Here is a 22318-nt window from a genome sequence, read left to right on the forward strand (position 1 = left end):
TGAAAAGGAGGCAGCAAATTTTAAATGGAAAAGATTATATAGAAAAGGTTCAAAATTTATTTTTTTTGAAGGACAAGAGGTGCTACTTCTGGAAGCTTCAGGTTTTTTTTATAAAAAAAAAAACTTAACCCCAAAGTTAATATTTAACAAGTAGTGCAAGTATTTCACAATGCGACCATTGGTTAATCCACCTACCTACTCTTCCTGTTGGAAAAACTTGACCAGACATGTTCTAAATACACATTCTCAAGTACTCTCTTCAAATAACAATGTTTCAGACTTAGAACACATAAAATACTGTGCAAGGCAAACAGAAGTGACATTACTTGCCCAGTAAAATGACGCAGCAGTAAACTTGAGGCATGCAATAGCCATTACTCAGACTCCACAAGCTAAGAACCAGGTAGACATAAATAGCATTTAACACTGGTCAACTACCCTAAGAATACATTTCCCTCTTCGGACTAAGTGAACAAGAGAAATTGAGAGGAGAAGGAGTTCCCCCTCACTTCTCTTATATTGAGAACTCATTTTTTTAAAGGATGGCATTTGCACAGTACCATGCAATACAGATCCTCTAATCCAGGGGTGGGCAACCTAAGGCCCGGGGGCCAGATGCGGCCCAATCGCCTTTTCCATCCAGCCTGCGGACGGTCCGGGAATCAGCATGTTTTTACATGAGTAGAATGTGTCCTTTTACTTAAAATGCATCTCTGGGGTATTTGTGGGGCATAAGAATTCGTTCACTGCCCCCCCCCAATATAGTCCGGCCCACCACATGGTCTGAGGGATGGTGGACCAGCCCACGGCTGAAAAAGGTTGCTGACCCCTGCTCTAATCTCATTATAAGTGGATCATGCCATGGCGCTCAGCAGCCTTTCACTTCTTTGTATTTGCTCTTTTACTGAAAAAGAAATGCATCAGTAACTGGAAGGTAATTGGGAAAGAAAGCAGCAATGCACCAATTATGCAGCACCTACAATTTAGGAAAAACCCAAGCTTCGCCACAAAGCAGAACTACTTGTGCTTAATAAGTGCATGTTGAAACTCAGGCAAACTATTCAGTTCAGAAGACGCACAAACCTCATAATGCTCATACTCATCTGCATCAAATGTCTTGAAGTCAATAAATCCATGCTGTAAGGCCTAGAAAACAAAAAATGTCAAGTTCACAGGCAACCATCCAAAGGACATTTTGAACCATTTAAATCTGAATGAGCACCAAGCTGGTCAAATATATGGGACAAAAGGAAGGCAGTTTTCATAGGAATTTTTCTTGGGTTTTTTTAGGAGTCTCCCTTGTCCCCTCTATTACTTGCCTTAGCTATTGAACCTTTAAACTATAGCGATTAGGTTAAACAGATTTATCACCGGGGTTCAAATAGTAAAGCAAGAAATGAAAATATGTGTCTACGCATTTCATGCATCTCTAAGGACACCAATCGGAATAATCAATTGTCCCCATATTCCCAATTTTGTTTAACTGTAATATACTATCTGGTTGTAAGACATACCATCCTATCCAAACGATCTGGAATTAATCTACACAAACTGTAGATAGTATTGTTAAAAACATTCTGTTCCTGATACTAATACAGTGGTACCTCGGTTTAAGAACAGTCCTGTTAATTAACTATTTGGTTTACGAACTCCGCAAAACTGGAAGTAGTGTCCTGGTTTGCGAACTTTACCTCGGTCTAAGAACGCTGGAAGGGCACTGCCTGCAGGAAGCCTCATTAGGGAAGCGCACCTTGGTTTAAGAACAGTTCCGGTTTAAGAACGGACTTCCGGAACGTATTAAGTCCGTAATCCGCAGTACCACTGCACACAAATTAAATATCTAGCAATTTATTTTCAAAAGAACAAGCACAAATCAAATAGTTCAGTAGGATCATCAGATATTATTAAAAAGAATCAATGAAAGATTTAAATTGCTGGATTATTATTCCTATATGCTGGCTAGGTAAGAGATTTGATAAAAATAGATCTATTACTATCTATATCTATATCTATCTATATCTCTATATTTACAATTAACCATTAAGGCATGATTGAGCTATTTTACAAAATTCATCTTTAATAATAATAATAATAATAATAATAATAATAATAATAATAATAATAATTTCTACCCCACCCATCTGGCTAGGTTTCCCCAGCCACTCTGGGCAGCTTCCAACAAAAGATTAAAAATATATTAAAACATCAGTCATAAAAAAACTTCCCTAAACTGGGTTGCGTTCAGATGTATTCTAAAAGTCAGATAGTTGTTTATTTCCTTGACATCTGATAGGAGGGCGTTCCACAGGGCGGGTGCCACTACCAAGAAAACCCTCTGCCTGGTTCCCTGTAACCTCACTTCCCACAATGAGGGAACCGCCAGAAGGCCCTCAGCGCTGGACCTCAGTGTCCAGGCAGAACGATGGGGGTGGAAACGCTCCTTTAGGTATACTGGGCTGAGGCCGTTTAGGGCTTTAAAGGTCAACACCAACACTTTGAATTGTGCTCGGAAACGTACTGGGTACCTATGGTATGGTAAATATACAAGAGCTGCTTACAAAATATTATTTAGATCTAAATGATGAGGAGAAGCAGCATTACCAGATATTAATTTTTATCATTATACTTTTAAAAAGGCAGTGATAAGGCTGTTGGTTTCTGTTGGATAACATCAGAAGCACAGAGCAGGATGTGCTGAAAATGCATTTTAGTTAATTTATTCTGGCTTCCGAAAATCAAAAACATTGAGCCCTATGCTCGGAGAGACAGCTGAAAGTACGCTGAATGTGTGGTATATATTAAAAGCAATCCTAACTCCCAGTCAAGAGCACTGGAGTTGAATGGAGCTGTGGAGCCACCACTGTATATAAAGCCTTGCCGCTCATGTCATCCCGAGCAGTGGTGGTTGTGATGCGGCAGTTATTTTACCTAAAAAGGATAACAGTTCTGATATAACCTGCCCCGTCCTCCCGAAACTGACTTCCTGGGGAGTTAATGGGAGGGAAGGAAGGAAGCAAAAACCTGAGGCACCAGGGCTGCTACACAGTCATGTGTATGAATGCCACATCTAATGTCAAGGGTGGGTTAATACAGGAGCTGATAATATAGCAGGGCTAGCTGATATAGCAGTTTTGTCACTTTGTCCAATGAGGTACTCCACTATAGGTCACTACAAAATTCTGCTAAACCTAAATAGTGCACCTGTCAGCAGTTCAGAGCTCTAGCTGCTTGAAAGAACACCAGTGCAAGTAGATAAATAGATACCACTGTGGTGGGAAGGTAAATGGTGTTTCCATGCGCTCTGGTTTCCGTCACGGTGTTCCATTGAGCCAGAAGCTGCTTAGTAATGCTGGCCACATGACCTGGAAAGCTGTCTGTGGACAAATGCCAGCTCCCTCGGTCTGAAGCAAGATGAGCGCTACACCCCATAGTCGCCTTTGACTGGACTTAACCATCCAGGGGTCCTTTACCTTTTACCTTTTCACCTGCATGTGCCTAAGGATATGATTTCTCCTTCAAATGCATTTTGTGACGTTACCTTTTTTATTCCTTGTAGACAATCCAGAATAGTTAGATTATATGTACTGTTCCCAAATGAGGCATCCCTATGAAAAGAGAAATATCAGCATATTCCAGATAAATACAAAAACATCTACCTATCATACCCCATTTTAGTAAATGGCAATATTTTAAATTTCTGAAATTTGACCCTCAACATGAAGGTTACACATGAAAATGCTTCTACACACAATTCTCCTCAATTTATTGATGGTAAGTTCATCTAAAATGTTAATAGGATGAACTCAAATAGAAAGTAATTGATTTTTATTATTGATTATTAGCTACATGTATACTTTGTATACCATGTATACAAGGAAGCATACATGTTTCTCCTGCCTCGAATTCAACTTTACCATAACAACAACCCTATGAGGTAGGCCAGCCTGAGAGAGAGAGACTGGCCGAAGTTCATCCAGTGAGCTTCATAGCAGAGTGGGGATATGAACCTTCGTCCCCTGGCCTCAGTCCAGCACCTTAGTCATTGCACTTCTGGCTACTTAAATATAATCCACACTTCTGGAATTAGTCCTACAGACACATTTCAAGTGTATTTTACTGCTACTATTTTAAATCACAGTTCCCTCCAGAGACTGAATGGAACATGGCACAAAAGAAAGCTGAAGGAAGAAGAAGAGAAGGTAAATGATGCTCCCTCAAACCAGCTTTTCAGACTATTAGACTATTATATTCACCATATGTTCTTGGATTAAGAAATAGGTTTTGTTTGTTTGTTCGTTTCGTAAGAGTCTATGAAGCCTTACACATATATTATATACTATACATAGCACATAGCATACATAGCATACTATATATTATATACTATACATAGCACACAGGACTAGTATTTCAAATTACAGTTAATTAAGATGATAGTTCTCCGCTTCACTATGTATACTTCACCACTCCTCAGCATTTAAAATACTTATGCAAAAAAAAAGGGAGTATAACACCGATGACAAAAATGGAGCATAAAAATAATTTGAAATAATATCTTCCTAAATGTTTGGCAATTCTACTTAAAATGGATACTCCACAGACTCTGCTTGGACTATTTTCCCCTCGTTTAAATAGATATTAATCAATCTAGGGTGGCCATCGCAACTGGGAAATTAGAACTACAATGTAGATAGCAATTTTGGCTGTGCTTCACCAGATCAGCACAAATAGCTGGGAGAATAATTCACTTTCAACTCTAATTTCAATACTCTGCAGTTTTCCATTGTAAGTATTCTTAGATATGTCTGAATGTGCACCCACACCCCTGACCTCCAAGAGGGCTATTTGCATCTTCTCCCTGACACAAATATATTACTAACTGCTACAAAAGAAGAAGCGATAGGAACCAAGTTAAAGAGAAACCTTGCCCGTGCGCTGCAGAATAATCTTTCATCCATTGATGATACTATTTAATGAGGTTTTTGTAATACTGTATTTAGAATATGTATGGAATTTATCTGGAAAGTCTATTCACACAAGCAGCAGAAGCCAGACTTTTGCTAATGCACCATATGTTGGCTACTGAAACTTAGTCCGTACATAATGCTTGCCTGAAACGTTTGCGTGGGAAAAGTCAAACTGACGACATGACCTCCTGAGCTTTGAGAATCCAAATCTAAATATAGATTCCTGTTTAATCATTCATCATTCAGCGATGCTTTACTGTGTTTTGGACAGTCTAGCCAGGGCTAGTTAAAGAAGAAAAAAGGCTAGATACTTGCTAAGAAACCAGTATTAGTCTCAAAGCCTATTATTATTATTATTATTATTATTATTATTATTATTATTATTATTATTAACGTACAAAGAACCTAACATTTTCTAAGACAGGGATGGTCTGTAAAAGATAATCTAACAGATAAAATAACAAATGGAAAAAAAGGATGGTGAGGGAAAGGAAGGCAAGTATTGGAGCAATTGCTTATTCACTCCAATGAAATTAACAGGCCTTAAGTTAGATATGGACATTGATTTCAATAGGCCTACTCTCAGGGCCGGATTTAGGTTTGATGAGGCCCTGAGCTACTGAAGGTAATGGGGCCCTTTATATTCCAGCTGTCCTTTGTCAACAACAAATTGTCGCTGTTTTTTGTGTTGAATATATGCTATATGGTAATTTATGGTCCTAATAGGTATCTAAAGCCATTTGCACATAACAAAATAGGAACCTACACAACACAAAACACTGTTGCTGTATGTAGGTTTTATTATCTTATATTTTGGAAACGTACATCCAGGTTTTTTTCCTTTCATATTTTTTTGGGGAGCCCCCAAGAGAGTGGGGCCCTAAGCTATAGCTTGCTTAGCTTATACGTAAATCTGGCACTGCCTACTCTGAGTAAATGTTAGTTGAATGCAACTTGGGGGCTGTCTTCCAGAGTGACTGTGGGTGCCTTAGCTGGTGGCAGAGGCCAAAGTATGGCTCACTTTGGTTTAGCAGTCTTAAGGCAACTGGCAGCTAAAGGAGTGTGTTTGTTCTTTGTGGAGTGGGGGGGGGGGAGATAAGGAAATTCCCTGCAACACATTCTCTGGCCGATGAACAGGCTTATGTTTTCCCCTTTAGTTGCCATAATACAGCTAAGGCAAGCAATGCTAAAAGAATTAAGAAGTACAGTATTTTAACCACACTAGCTAATGGAGGATGTTGTAAAGGTAGCTTCAAGGAAACCTGAATTTGCAATAGGCAATGATTGGATGTTTAATGCAAAATCTGAATGCCAGATGTGCAAGGAATCCCAGATGTGTGAAAGCAGGCTGCAATTACTCTCAAAAAGGAAAAGCATAACATGCACGTTCTCTGATGCACTCCGCAAGGCCGACGTAAAAAGCGTTACTTGATTAATCACGAGTTTTAATCAGATCTGCTTATGAATAATACAACTCTCTCGGGGGGGGGGGGGGGGAAATGGCTGTGTTCAGACAATTGTGTACCAGCTTCTTAAGCTGCTATATAAAGGACTCTAACAACCATCAAGTCAGCTGTCTTGGCAGGAAATGCCCTGTCCTGGGCATGGTCAACTGATCTGCTCCTGGAGCTGATGGGATTTGGAGGTAAAGGGTGCTTCCAGGAATGGTCTGCTCTTTATCAAGGGCAAGACTGCCAGAACCACCAGTAACATCAGCGAGAAGTTGCTGCCATTATAGACAACTAGATTAATTTATCATTATTATTATTCACACTCAGGCCTTTATACAGTAAAGCCACAAAGCAACTTGATAATCATTTGTCAATTGTGACGAAACCATTTCGTGAAAGTATGCCGTCCTATTAATCAATTGATTTTTTTAAAAGATACAATTGACTTTTTTTCTTTTTCTTTTTTACTAAACATGGCCGCTCTAGGGCCAAAGCTGAGCCTTTTCGAGTACCAGCTTCCAGATCTGCAACAATATTGACCTTGAAATAAAACTCTGCATAGGTAATTTGTGTTTTAAACTGTTTTTGTAGTTTATTGCTGGTTTCAATATTTTGATTTGTTTGATATTCTTGCTGTTAATTGTTAGTAAATTTATCTTTTTTAAACCGCTTTGAGGATTTTTACATTTAAGAGGTGTATAAAGTTTATTCAGTGTGAACCATAAACTTGAATACCCCTCATATCACATTTTAACACAAGTGTGTGCAAAAGAGAATACCTTCTATATTTTTTCATATGATAATTTCTACTGGAATGTAATAAACCCAAGTGTTTAAAAGGCTTCAGCTGCTGCTGTTTGATCACTATCATGTTTTGCTCTTCTGCTTAATTGCATGGTCCACTCAGTTCAACATCCTGAGGACCTGTCAGCTTTCACTGAAAAAGCAAGTTTCTGGGGCTTACAACTGCAAAGACAGGCAATGGCTGGAGAAATATCACACACCAACGGATAGGGTAAGAACAAACAGTCTCCTGTTTTCTATGAGTAAGGGTGGGAAACAGACCTGCGTGTATTTTCAAGGTTTAAAACCCAGCAGAATCCAGCTTCTCTTGGCATATGATGTACCATCCTTGGTGCTGAATTTCAGCTTTAGAGAACAGTATATACAAAGGCCCTAGCCCCAGGCAGACTGGTATATTATGGCAACAGTGCTCCCACAAGCACAAGCCCTGACTCTGTGCAAGGTTATACTAAGATTGCTGCAGATTCCGTGCGCAGGGGGCGGTAAGTGAAGTGGAAAAGGGCAATTTTCTTCCTGAAAGCTGTTTTTCTAGAAACCTCGTACCACCTTTACACTTTCTTTTAGCTGTTCCATTCCCACTTGCATGTAAATACTGGCTTTATCCCTCTGTGTACAATAAGCCCTTTATTCACGATGTCTGATTACAAGGCACCTAATACTGCTGCCCAGATACCAAGTCCATGTTTTATATTGTAGTGAGAGATCTTATCCTTTGGGGGTAAATCCTTATTCCTACTGACAAATTATTCTCCTGAAGAAAGACTGAACATATATTCAAGATTTCAGACACTACAATCCTATAAGCCGGGGGTAGAGAACTTCAGGCCTGGAGGTGGGGGGACACACACACAAATGTGGCCTCCCGGGGCTCACTCCAGCCCCCAGGACTTTCTCTAGGTCTCATCCACCAATGGCCTGACTTCACATCTTCTTCCTTCCTTCTTTTTGCCTGGCTAGAATGTGACATTTAACCCCGAAAACAACTTCTGCTTGCCTTAAAGAATAGAGTGAGAGGTGTGTGTGTGTGTGTGTGTGTGTGTGTGTGTGTAAAAACTAGTCTACTTTAGGTAAAGATAATATTTACATTTACTGCTCCTCCCATTTTTGTCTCTGCTCCAACCATTGGCATGCAGCCTTGGAAAAAATGTTCCCCAGCACTGCTATAAGCTATCATTCACTTGGTACGTAGAGTCATACCTCAGATTGAAGTTGCTTCAGGCTGAGCGTTTTTGGGTTGCGCTCCGCGGTGACCTGGAAGTAGCGGAACACGTTACTTCCGGGTTTCGCCGCTCATGCATGCACAGACGCTCAAAATGACGTCACGCGCATGCGCAGAAGTGGCAAATCGCGACCCGCACATTGCGTTCTGCTCTGGATGCGAACTGGGCTCCGGAACAGATCCCGTTCACATCCAGAGGTACCTATGTATTTATTTTTCCAGCAACTGGTATTTGGAAGCATACTGTCTCCAAGCACGGAGGCAAAGCGTAGCCATTGTGGTTAGCAGCTACTGATAGCCTTCTCCTTCTCAATTTGTCTCGCCGTCTTTTAAACCCATCCCAGTTGGTAGCCAAAACTGCCTCTTGTGGGAGCAAATTCCATAGTTGATGGGCTGTGTGAAAAAAGCGCTTTCTTTTGTCTGTCCCAAATCTTCCAACACTCAGCTTCATTGGATGGCCCCAAGTTCTGGCGCATGGGTAGGAAACTAAGGCCGGGGGGGGGGGGGGATCCGGCCCAATCGCCTTCTAAACCCAGCCCATGGATGGTCCAGGAATCAGTGCTTTTTACATGAGTAGAATGTGTCCTTTTATTTAAAATGCACCTCTGGGTTATTTGTGGGGCCCGTCTGGTGTTTTTACATGAGTAGAATGTGTGCTTTTATTTAAAATGTATTTCTGGGCTATTTGTGGGGCATAGGAATTCCCCCCCCCCCCAAAAAAAAATATACTGTATTTTTCGTCCCATAGGACGCTCCATCCCATAGGACACACCTAGTTTTTTTGGGGGGAAATAAAGGGAAAAAAATTCCCTTTATTTCCCCCCCCAGAACCAGGTCGGGGAAACCGAACCAGGTCGAGGAACTATGGGATGGCGGTGCTGCGCCTCCTTGCTGTCCCCCGAGCTTGTGGGGCTGGCCAATGTCTGTCCGGCGGGCGGGGCGCTCTGCTTCAGGGCGCCCCTCGCGCTGGGCGGCAGGCTGCTATCCGTAGCGTGGGGAGCCCTGTGGGGAACTCCCCAGGGCTCCAACACGCTGTGGATGTCTGTCTGGCGGGCGGGGCGCTCTAATTCAGGGCGCCCCTCGCACCGGGCAGCAGGCTGCTATCCGCAGCGTGGGGAGCCCTGCGGGGAACTCCTGCAGGGTTGCCTAGGCTGCGGATGTGTTCCCGAAGCGCCGGGCGCTCTGCTTTCAGGGCGCCCGACGCTCCGGGAAGCAGGCTGCTATCCGCAGCCTAGACAGCCCTGCAGGAACTCCCGCAGGGCTGCCTAGGCTGCGGATGTGTTCCTGAAGCCTGGAGAGCGAGAGGGGTCAGTGCGCACCGACCCCTCTCGCTCTCCAAGCTTCAGCGAAAGCCTGCATTCACCCCATAGGATGCACCCAGATTTCCCCTTCATTTTTGGAGGGGAAAAAGTGCGTCCTATAGGGCGAAAAATACGGTAGTCCAGCCCCCCACAAGGTCTGAGGGACAGTGGACTGAAAAAGTTTGCTGACCCCCATTCTAGCGTTAAGAGAAAAAGGGAAAAACTTTTCTCTATCTGCTTTCTCCATCTCATGTGTAATTTTACACCCTTCTGTTGTGTCACTATTTCTTGCCTTTTCTCAAAAGTAAGTAATGAACATCTGGGGGGAAAATAAAGAAAAGTTATGCAGGAAGGTCCTGTTTAGGTAAAATTATCTTTATAGCAATCAGTGTCGCCGCCCCCCCCCCCCCCCCGCATAGGGGTGTGTGACACTATGGAAGGAATTTTAGCAACTCTATCAAAAACCAAGTGAAGACTTTGGAATTACAGAGGTAGTCTCGTTGTTTCTAGAAGCTTTCCTATCAAAAATTTACCTGCCAATACTAATGCAATGGTTTTTCGAAAGGAAGCTTTCAGAAAGACTTGTCTTTATTTTCCTTTGCATAGGAATCCAGCAAGTTCAGGCAAGCCCAGAAAGTCTTTGCCATATACTATTAACAAAGCTGTGGCAACACCATATATCCCTTCCACAGCAGCAACTGTCACTATAGACTACCCTTGCAAACAAATGCTTTCATGTGCCAAACATTCTCTAAAACTGTACACCATTTGTGTACAGCGATCTTTTAAAGTATGTCCTTTACTAAACTCTTGCAGTGGAGTCAGCCTTAAATATTCGCCGTCCTACTTCTGAAAGAAATGCACCTACCAATGCCAAGTTTCAAGTTAACTGTCATTTCTCTCATGTATGAAATGAGTGTCTACAAAGAGAGCTACAAAACTTACCAGCACACATATTTTTTATCCAGGAACCACAGGGTAAAGTGTCAGTCCCTATAAAACCAATGGCCGTACCCTAGATCTGTGGTTTACAAACTGTGGGCCGCCAGTGGGTTTGTGAGCTTTATTCAGGTAGCCAACAGTGTGTCTGGATTTGTGGATGCACATCCACTGCACTGAATATTGATTGTTAATTGTATTCTCACTGTGTCTTTTATTTCTTAGGTTGTATTGTATTTACAATTCAAAATCTATGGAATTACAAATGACACAGCAAGCAGAGAAACCATTAAGTGAAGTGGTTCACTAAGACCCCAAATGGTGGTGGTGGTGGGTTTGGAATAAAATAAAAATAAAGCTATGGCATTTCACCAAACATTTAAGAAAACAATTGAGTGTATTCGACTAAGTTTTACTCAGGGAAATTAATGAACGTTACAAAATTAGATCCATTCATTTCAATGGGTCTACTCTGAGTAAAGTTTAGTTCAATACTACCCATAATTTCACTCAAGTTTTAAACACCAGGCCCCACCCCCCAACTCATTGATTTGCATGTGCATAACTGCTTTAGGTTGGTGCTAAGACAAGCTCTACCAGAAACCGCCAGTCCAGCCAGCTTCTCTATGTGGAATTGGGAGTGGGGGCCATCTTGTCCTTTGCTTTAGGCAGCAAACTGCACTGGGTTAGCCATGGATAGTGTAGACATAACATTCTAGATATACTTTAGCATGATGAAGCAATGCTCCCTTGCCTGCTGTTAAAGTTGACCAGACTGGTGGGTACCAGGGACTTCCCAGTGGTGGCCCCACACCTGTGCAATTGCTGTGAACTCTGTGGGTCCCCTCTTGTGGCCTTTAAGGAGATTCAAAAATTTCTGTATGCCACCAAGCTTTTTATTGACAATTATATCTGTCGCTCTTTCTATTCAAATGCCCCTCGCTGTATTGTTACGATATTCCATTGTTGTATTGTTTTTGACATTTTAATTGTAAACTACCTTGTGAGAGTTTGCCTTAAAGAGGCAGAGCGGAAATAACTAAAATCAAGAGTTTTCTGAATGAGTGGAAGTGACTGCCTTTGGAAGACATCCATGGTTTCCAATTGGGACAGGAAGGACAGCTGCGTGTACACCTATTTCCCTATACAGCTTGGTCCTTTTCTGCTGTCAATGTTTACTCAGCTGTTGTACCCTGGGCCGGCCACAGGTGATTGTATCTGGCACCACTGGTATGCAAAGAGGCAGAGACAAGGGAGCACTGGGGAGATTCGGCTGAATCTCCCCTTACTGCAGTCCACTGGCGGTCTCAGTCACTTGCATAGAAAGCAATTCACTTGTGGCAGACTCTCCTCAGTGGTTTGTATTGCCTAATGAAGGGGCAAAGGCTAAGCAGAAAAACTGGAGGTATGCACTTCCATATATGAAAACTCTATAAAACAAAATATTGAGCATTATAAAATGGGTACCGCTGCCTATTGTGAAAGAATGCAGTCATATTTCACTGCAACAGATCCTTTGGGAAGCTAGAAGGTCTGGCACTGATAAAGCGATTTGACTAAAAACTAACGTTAAGTGCCCTCAATGCAATATTAATCCCTTCAGCCAGCATTAACTTCTCCCCTGTCTTTCCACCATACACAGAGGTTGGAACCTGGCTGCGTGGTATATATGATCTAGCTGAATACTGATATTTCAAGCAGTCTTTTGCCTCTACAGTCCTAAAATGAAATGATGTCTGAATTTCTAAGCAGATTAAGATTTTCCAGGTCATTGAGCTAAATGAAACCAGATCTATTTGAATGAAAACTAATACTACATATTTCAAGAGACTCGATCGTGCAATGATCGTGTCCTGGTGCCTAGGAGGTGCAGAAAACAGACCTGAGAGTAGGTCTTCTCAGTAGCAGCATCTGGATTGTAGAATTCGTTATCTCAAGATACCCAGCAATCTGATTCACTTCAGATAATCAGGCATCGGGTCTAGATAGCCGCCTAGAATTGGTTCTGGTTTTTGATTATTGATTCTAGGCCCAGGAGTACTTTATGATTGTTTGGTTATTTCAGTATTGGCTTTGTTTTTAATTATGTGATTTGTAAGCTGCTCTTAATGCTCCCTGAAGCACAAGAGGCAGGCATGTTGCCTTATAAACAAAATCACAAGAACCCTTCACATTAAATAGATATCACAATGTAAAAATCTCCTAAAAGTGTCTTATAATGGCATCCCGTAACTGGTCCTTCTTGGGTCACTAGACTGAGAAATCCTGGAATCCAGTCATTTAAACTGAGAATCTTTACAAATGAAGAAAAGCATTTTTGTTGTTCAGGAACAAACAACAAGCTGATTTGGATCATGGACATATGTATCTTTTTTCTGTTCTTCCATTCATCCCTTTCAACTAGATTCAGACATGCATTTCTCTTGAAATCGTACCTAGGTAGGGAAAACTGGGTATTCCTGCAGGGGAACACAATGAAGAGACTGTGCATGTTTGAGCCTCGCTTCCAGTCCCTTCTCAGGTACATTTCAGAGGGGAAAACAAGCAGTTTGTGTCAAACGCTTTACAATTGGCACTGGGAGGCCTATAATGAATAAGCAGGCTCCAGGAGAAAAGTAACCAAGCAGCACAAGTCAATTCTGCTCTCAACTAAGAAAACAAGTAAATAACTAAACAGTGTATGTGTTAGAACTACCATGTTCCATGCACTGACCCCACCAAGTGAGCATACACAGTAGCTATGCAGGCTTCAAAATAGCATTGCTATCATTGATAAGTTGCCCTTGCTTTAAATATTTGATGCCTACAGCTCAGAATACATTCCTGGCAGCTATCTAAACTCCAGGTATTACAAATAGCTCTGTGCTGAGAAAGCTTTGATGCTTGGCACCCAGCCAGCTTCTTTATGCAGCTAAATCAGCAGCAATTTTGCCCTAATGAAAATGACTGTCAGGAAATGCCAGCCTTATGTACCTATCCTTGAACTCTTTCCTACATTTTCAGGCAGAAGGTAGAAAGTCATTCTGATAATGACAAAGGAACGGCTTCTGTCACCATCTACCTAATGGTCAAACTTAATTCATTGGCATCTGTGACTCACATCTGTCTCAATAAGGCTCCAAGGCTGTGGAAGACACGTTAAGCCCATGCTGGACCTACATCTTCTATTTAACTAGATCTGCCAAACACTAACTCTCTAGGTTTTGCGGTGAAGTGCAAATCAGTTCCTCAGAAGTTACAAGCCCATAATACAAGCCTGGAGACATAGCCTCTTAAATCTGGTTGAAAGAAGACATGCATATTTAATATGCAGAAATGTACCAAATGACACAGTAAAGAACACAAAAGCAAAGGTTTAGCTAATTTTTATCAATGAAGCCAAAACCATTCAAGTAATATTAATCATTGAATTTATTTGTCATTTTCTACCAGAAAAGTCTCAAAGTGAGTTACAACAATAGCATTCATGCAACCACAAATATGTATGATGTGTAAAATCAACAACACACTAAAACCAATGATCCACAATCACCAAAACCAAGCAAAAATGTCCTTCCCTCACACAACACAAGGATTCCAACTGAGATAGCCACAAGAACCCCAACAATATTAGGATCCAAATGCCTGGGAGGATTAAAAAAAAAACCAGCACATTTTAACCTGGTGCCCAAAATCTGTCAACATTGGTGCTAGCAGAGCTTCCCTGTCAACATTGGTGCTAGCAGAGCTTCCACAAATATAGGCCTGCCACCCCAAAGGTCTGTGCTGGCAATCTTCCAGAGACTTGTTATTGGGAGGTGGTAAGGTGGTATGTGGGAGAAGGAATGCAGTAGGGAGCCAGGAAAAAAAATTAGAGCATGTACAGCTCTTTGGACCTTTGGTGGGTAGCAAGAGAAAGGAACAAAAAGCAGTCAGAAAAACAGGTCCAAAAATGAAGCAAGAGAAATGTAGACTAAGGGAAGTATCATGGTGCCCGAAAGAAGCTACACAACATCATCCATGTATCATGATAATTTAAATGCTAGGCAGCAACTGCAACACAATATGCCAGCCTCAAACACCTGTTTAGAAGCTTTGAAGCTAATCTGTTTAATTTGTAACTACAGCTGGCATAATGTAATGGTTAAGAGGCTGAGCAATGAATCAGGAAGTGCCTGGGTTGACTCTCACCTCTGCCACAAACTCACTAAGAGGCTGCAGGCAAACCTTACTGTCTTTTAGGCTCCCCCTGCAATGTGGGGGATAACAAATACAAACTTATCTTATAGGGTTGTTGTTAAGGATTGAAACTAAATAATGCATTATACCTGGAAGTGCTAGGCAAATGTTAGGTATTATTACTGCGGCAGCCATACCTAAATGGAAGATATGGTGGATTAGATCCGGATAAAAGTATTCGGTAAGCTTCTTCTGGTGTTTTCTTTAAGGAGATTACCTGCAAAAGAAAACCAACGTGAGCAACACACTGTCTTAGAAAAGCTAAAATGGTATTTGCAGTGGTACGATATATTTTCTCAAAACAAGACCTTGATGTGAATTGGATGAAACCTGCCATTCCTTAGCATCTGCTACACAGCCTTAAAAAGAGTATTTTCATGCTTCAATCTGTCAGAGAAATGCCAATAGGCTGTATACAATGCTGTTGCTCAGCAGACAGTGAGAACAGAGAGGGAAGCATTTTTCAGAGATGTCCCCTTCCCCCAATCTGCTGCAGAAGATTTGGAAAGGGCTGCAGCGGGGAGAAGAATTGCCCAAAATATATTCCCTCACCTTTCTACCGACATGATTCTTACCATTAGCTAAGCAACATGGTTGGATACCATCCATTATTCTTAATGTAGATATGCCCATCTCATGTTTGATAGAAGCACCACAGCTTGCAATTCACTTTCCAATAAATCATGTTTTAGGGCATGTTTTTGTATGAATGGGATTGCATTATGAGCACCATTTCAGGAAACTCCACCCAGTTTGCTGCAACATCCTGAGTTCAGTTCTATCCACTGTTATACTGACAAGAACACATCCACTGAAGCCACAGAAACGATTAGTTCCTCTGACTTCTGTGGTTATGTTCGAGTCAGTATTCTTCTCCTGACTCTCTTATAATAAAGCACTCCTATTCTCATTCAGTACACTTCTTGGAAATCAAATTACTTCCTTCTCTTTTGTAGTAGTGAAGATGTAGGTCATGACGGCTTACAGAAGTAAGCAGTAGCAAAAAAAAAAAAAAAAAAAAAGTGCTAATAAACTTATGAATGAAATCTGTCTTTATAAAAGATCGCCTTACCTCACATTTGCCCACTCAACTGCATCAATTGACAGAATTGGCACTACTACAGGTGCTATTCTGCATTTGTATGAACTCTTTCATTCAGTGTGGCAGTGCCTACACTTTGTAATTCCCTGCCTACTGAGAGCAAGCAGGCGCCTTCACTGTATTCCTTTTGGCACCTGTTAAAAACCAATATGCTTAGAAATTTGAGGTCATTTTAATCTGTTTTAGTATCTTAACTTCTGTATGTTTTAAAGTATGGCTGTGCTTTTTTCTTGATTTTACTGTTTTATCTTTTGTAAGCTGCTTTGAGGGTTTTTTTTATCATCAAGCGGCATATAAATTTTTATGAAAGAATAAATTACTAACAAATATAGAGAACTGTGTCCTTTATCAAAACTTAAATTTATGTTTTCATTGCTAACAGTAGTTGATAATAATGTGATTCAAGGAAACCTTTCTAGGACTGTTTTGCAAACCGTATTTTCATTCTCTCAGTTTCCTGAAAAGTTCTTTCTAAGGAATGAACTGTTCTATGATTAGGACACTGCATAGGCACATTTCAAGGGAATTTTAAACTACATTCTGCAAATTCTGAGCTGGTACAGTAAATGCTCAATAGCACATGCAAAATCATTTCAGGCTTTCCATTATTTCACACGCCAGTGATTGCTAAACAGTTCCTTGCTATAGCCGATGACGTTATACCAGGAGTTCTACTGAAACTAACAAAAGTATCCTGGGAGAATTATAGAGCTGCATTTAAGGCAGTCTGGAAAAAAAACACTCTACACAGTATGATTACTTTCTACTGTAAACAGTATGACCAGATGTGCTCTATGCCACCAGGACATGATACTGGTTTCATGAGTGATTTGTTTCACACAATGGTAGAGTCAAATGTTAACTAGACATCACTAGGTAGCACTAGGAACACAGTTTGCTAACAGTGTGGAGGAAATGGGGGGAAAGAATGGGGCTCCCACCTTGCATTTTGAACAACACTCAAGGCAGCATTATAAATAAAGCAAGATGAGAGGGAAATATGTGTTCCTGGGAACTGGGTTCAACGGAAAATACGTAAGTCACATTGTGTGGCTGTTTATAGTACACAGCTACCAGTGGAAGTTCTATTCTAGAATTTAATCTAGTGTTTGCCTATTCTCATTTTACACATTAATATTTTAGCATTACGGAAGTAAAAAAGCAAACCTCTAAACTAACAATGTTCAGAATGTCATGTACAGTATTAGACTACACAAACATCAGGAAACATTGTTTTACGAAACAGTAGCATTATGCATAATAAACCTAGCACATGAAGGGAGAGATAAATGAATGGAAAATGTTGGCTGCATGCAAGTTTAGGACTAGTAATTCAACTGAAGGTTATTTTGGCAAGAGAGGAGAGACTCTCATTCTATTTTCCTTCAAAGAGCAGCCTACTATCCTAAGAAGCATACTGTGCAAAGCAGGACTGACCCACTTCTGGCACTACCTGTCTCACCTTTAAGCTTGATTTGCACCCACACCTGGGAAACAGCAATTAGATGAGGCTATGATGTGCCTAGTATCAACCCCTGCAGAATCCTTACCCCCACAACTGAAGATACAGATTGCATCTCCATCCCTAATCCTTGTTAAAACGTCATGAACAACACACACCTGACTCCTCTGCAGGAAAGTATAGCAGACCATTAGAGTCTGTCCATGCTAAAAAGGGATGCAACAGTGGCACTCTTAACTCAACCATTAATGTTATTAATTTAGCCAGTCATACACAAGCCAGGCAGACGTGTCTGTCCTAGCTGGATAATTGCTCTTCTGCTCCACTTTGTGTGTGTGCAGTTCTACATTAACCTGGCTGTTTGTTTCTTCTATCTATGGCACAAGGAGTGCTGTGGGAGGGCAGAGCCAAAGGGAAGCATGCTCTGAGCTCTGCCAAGGCTTCTCAGGATGAACATAATTGAAGGGACAGGCAAGCCTAGCCCCATCTATCAATCAGAGAAGCAGAAGCTACAGGAAACTTGTTTCCGTCCTCCTTGCCATAAAGAACTGTGCGCCAATGCCTGTTTTCCTCTTCATTCCTTATTCCTTCTGCACTGTGTCTCTTAGATAATTCCTATCTGCAGTCTATGTCCAATCTAAGTGCTGTATTAAGCTTGGACATTTCAACATGCTTTATAAATTACTATTAAAAGGAATATTTCTACCACAATTCACTGTTTGCAGTACTTTTGCTGCACTATCTTCTCAACACTAATGATTCTGCATGATCACGCCTGTTGCAATAGCAACCAGGTTTGTTTTATTTATTTAAACACAGAAGGCTTCCGTTGTCAGATCCAGGATGAGGTTGTCAGCAAGAAGTATAATCTCAACCGTGCAGAATATAATGCCATTACAGCCTTAGAAACAATTCCAACATTATAGCCAGAAAGGATGACAAATGGGACACCAAGTTCATCATGGCATCGTTGAATTATAGAACAGGAAACACAAATCCTCCAGGCCACATTCTACAGACCATCATCCTTGGACCCCCTTGAGTCATACCATACGGAACTATTTGGGCCTGTTGAAGAATTTCCATATAGAAGCACAGAACAAATGTACAGAGACATCCAAAAAGATTGGGTTTTAAGTCCTACTGTCCAATGAGGGCTGGTAGACACAAGAATGTAATTTAAAGCTAACTCCCTTTCAATGGCTACGAGTCGAAACACAGTAGCTTGTGCAATTGCTCCTTTCCTTCCTGTGAAGTACTGGTCCTTCGTTGATTTCATTTCCATGTCAATACCATCCCCATATGACTATTGTTTGGTGTTTCTCAGCACACATATGAAGTTAAAGCAAATGTTATGCTCCTCTAGAAAAAGCTCAACTAGTTCATTTGTTTGTCTCTTGTTGCTCCACAAAGGGCCCATTTGTTTCCATTACTCCATACAGGAAGATTGAGACATATGACGTACTTATACAAGTTCATATTCCCAAAGTAATGTTGATGATCTCAGTAGAGATAATATTTCTTTTTGGCACAGGTTTTTACACACCGTTTCCCTATACAGGAGACCCATTTCTAAACAGCATAAATCCAAAATGTAAGTTACTGTCATTTAGCGAAAAGAGCGTTATTTTAAGGCGTACTGCTACAAAACTTCAAATGTTTACCTTGTTTACCTTTAAAGATAAATGACCTGCAACATTTTATATGCATGCTTCAAATAATAATAATATCAAGCTTCCCAAATAAAACCAACACAAACTTTGCTATCTTGCCTCACCAGCACAGCCGTAGATCTTTTAACAAACATAACTTACAAAGTGCCTTTTAACAAAGGAGAGGTCAAAACGGTGCTCACAGCTCAACATGAAAGCAGTAGGGCAATCTCTCCTGCTGGTTCCCTTGAATCCAAGAAGAATGAGTAAGGGAAAAAGTCCCTGCAGCAGACTGAACCCCCTGGGATCAATCGTAGAGTCTGGATTCCCAGTCCAAGGAAGATATTGAAAGGAAATTGGACACAAGAACGAACAATGCTGTATTATGTGAACACAGTGTACCACTAAACATAACTATCTTTTTTACCTCCTTTCCCTGCTTAAGACCAGAAGCAGGAAAGGGAGCAACAGAAGAGACAAAGGTTCAGCAGAATGGGGAAATCTCTCCCACTGTTTAAATACTGGACTAGATTGTAGAAGAATTATAACAAAAGGACAGTGATACTAGCATTTATAGTATCTGTACTTAGCCAGAAACATATAGGTCAGCAAGTCCCTGCAAGAGAGCGAGAGAGAGACAGACAGACTTATCGAGTGATACTTACTGCATATGCACCTATCAAAAATGCGGCATTTGCTCGTTTCCGCTGGTCAAAGCTGGTATAATATACTATTTTCTTTCTTGAAAGACTGAATGACTGTTTAAAAAGGAAAAAAAAGTACGAAGGGATGGTTAGCACAGAACCACAAATTTAAGCAAATGAAATACTGGCAGCTAAGTAATACCAGTTTAGCGTTGTGTGTCTTGGCAGTTCTTTCAAATCACCTCACTCCCTGGTCAAATCACTCCTCCTCAACTAGAGATGGGAGAATGGATTTATTTGCCTCATATTAAAACTTAATTTTGCATTTTCCGAACTAATATGTGAACTAAAACACATTTAATCTTTTGAAATCTGTACTTCTCTGAATTTTCTTATGTAGACCCCCAAAAGGTACACACAAAATGCAAATATTAGGAGAAATGTGCAAAAAATCCTCACAAGATTTTACGCAGACTAAAAATAAATAAAAATCACAAACTGCTGCAGAAATGGGATAAACGTAGGATCGGAAAAGGAAAAAACAGAGGGAAACAAAACCGACAGATTCATCTATCCCTAGACAATCACAATATGCCTGCAAATTGGCCACTTGTCTTTCTCACTTTTCTTCTTCAGCCTCTTTCTGAGATGGTCTGGATATTACATCAGCCACAGGTGATGGCATTCCTGTGGCTAACTTCCCATCGCCTGTGCTCATCTTCTAGTAAAACCTACTGAATGACTGCCCTGCCTAAATTCTAGTAGACAATACGCCTGAGGAACTGGGACACCAAAATAACCTCTTTAAGACATCTGGAACAAACAGTCTCCTCATGTATTCACTCAGCAACAACAATAAAGACAGAGGGAATGCTTACAAGACAGTCACACCTTTGAATGAAAAGTCCAGAACATGTAAATCAATCACCAGGCTCCATTCTTAGCTTGCTGCTTATTGTGCAGAAACACCAGTAATATCAAATGTTAAATCTCTCACATGAATAGGGGTTAGAGAACAATGAACCAGTGACTTGTTTTCTACTCTTGTGCTCAGCATAGGGATGAAACTCTTAAAGAAGAGTGATCTATTATGACATAGGCTACATGGATCACGGTTCAAGACAGTTTATGCCTTAAGAAATTTTTAAACTTATCATGTTGAGATAACGGCCTATTTCACATCCAACAGAGAAACAAAACAGAATCCTAGCGCACTGCTCAAATCACACTCATCCCTTTCTTGTCTGGCAACCCTTGCGTTATCTTCAAACTAGCAACTCATGGTTTGCTTCTCTTCAAACACAGAGCTAGAACAAAGCCAGGAACAAACCATGGCATATTCTTTGCTTGCTCTTGTGGTTTGGAGGGAAAAAACAAGCCACAAGCACTGATTTGCATGTAATTGTGAGTCAACAATCTGGTTGGTTTCCTCTTAATGCAGCAAAGGAAGAGAGATGGCTGCAATTTGAACAGCATACATGCTTGTTCCCTGTAAGCTATGGTTTGTTTCATCCTGGCTTACCTTTATATGTAAATCAAGCGACTGCATTAATTTCTATGAAATATAATCATTTTCAAACTATTTTTTCTCCAACAAAGTTTCAGATCATCTTGTGAGTTAACTGGAAGAATACCGTTAATATATTTGGTATATATTTTAGATGTCATGGAACTGCATAAACAAATCCATAGTTTAATTTTCATATGGAGCATAAATTGTCATTTTCTTTATTCAGAGAGAGAAAAACACAATCTTAATGTAAGTTCAGCAATTCTGTTAATTATCATAAATGGCTGTTAATAATAACAGTTTGTTAAATTTTAGCAAAAAAAACCAATATTTAGAAGAAAATATAATGTTCTCACCTTTAATTTCTTGTTTAGTTTACAGCAGAATCGATGTACCATAGCCACATTTAAAGGTCCAAAATCTGCATAAAAACTAGAAGAAATATATACCAATGGTCAAAAAACTTGTACTTTAGTCCTTTTGCTGTTGTCAAATATTTCACTATTCGAAGGCTCTCCCTTCCTAGCAACATCTCCACTGAAACCTAGAGGCACAGTATGTAGCAGCAGAGCACAATTAACACTCGGTTCTACTGTGTAAGGGCAGGTGAGACAATGAGATTACAGTAAAAGGTGATGTCTGCTCCACACAGATAAGTTGAAGGACCACCTTTGATTATATTCAATGGCCATGTTTGATCAGCAGATGGACAATTAACAATTTTCCAGGGGTGCCATATAGTTTTTCTGGCTGATTTAAGTGCAGCTGTTCAGAAACCAGAAACATCACCATCTTGATTTGTCAGGAGATAAGGAAAAATATGTATACTCTGCCCCTTCAGAAATTTTTTTAATTGCAATATATACTTTATATTACGGTGTGTAATCCTGCATTTGCTAATTTTATAGCTACCGTACTTACACAAATAAATGGTTAGAATCTCACACTTGTCCCATTATTATTATTATTATTATTATTATTATTACTATTACTGAAAACTCAGTAAATGGTAATTACCCAAATGGTAATGTAGGGGCAGAACAACACTTTTA

At 40.5% G+C, this 22318-nt stretch overlaps 1 protein-coding gene across 7 annotated transcripts in view; it reads right to left on the reverse strand.

The window, feature by feature from the left end:
• CDC14A (cell division cycle 14A) overlaps positions 1 to 22318 on the reverse strand; it is a 94535-nt gene that overhangs the window by 58371 nt on the left and 13846 nt on the right. For 6 of the 7 annotated variants that reach the window (XM_079981404.1, XM_079981402.1, XM_079981407.1 and 3 more), the window contains exons 3-7: positions 21623 to 21698; positions 19778 to 19870; positions 15034 to 15113; positions 3539 to 3605; positions 1084 to 1146 (exon numbers count right to left, since the gene is read on the reverse strand). In XM_079981404.1, coding sequence (XP_079837530.1) covers positions 1084 to 1146; positions 3539 to 3605; positions 15034 to 15113; positions 19778 to 19870; positions 21623 to 21698 — 379 coding nt within the window. The remainder of the gene's footprint in view (positions 1 to 1083; positions 1147 to 3538; positions 3606 to 15033; positions 15114 to 19777; positions 19871 to 21622; positions 21699 to 22318) is intronic. The other variant, XM_079981406.1, reaches the window with a different exon arrangement.

This window comes from Podarcis cretensis (genome assembly GCF_951804945.1).
Source record: "Podarcis cretensis genome assembly, chromosome: 6".
Lineage (NCBI taxonomy): Eukaryota > Metazoa > Chordata > Lepidosauria > Squamata > Lacertidae > Podarcis > Podarcis cretensis.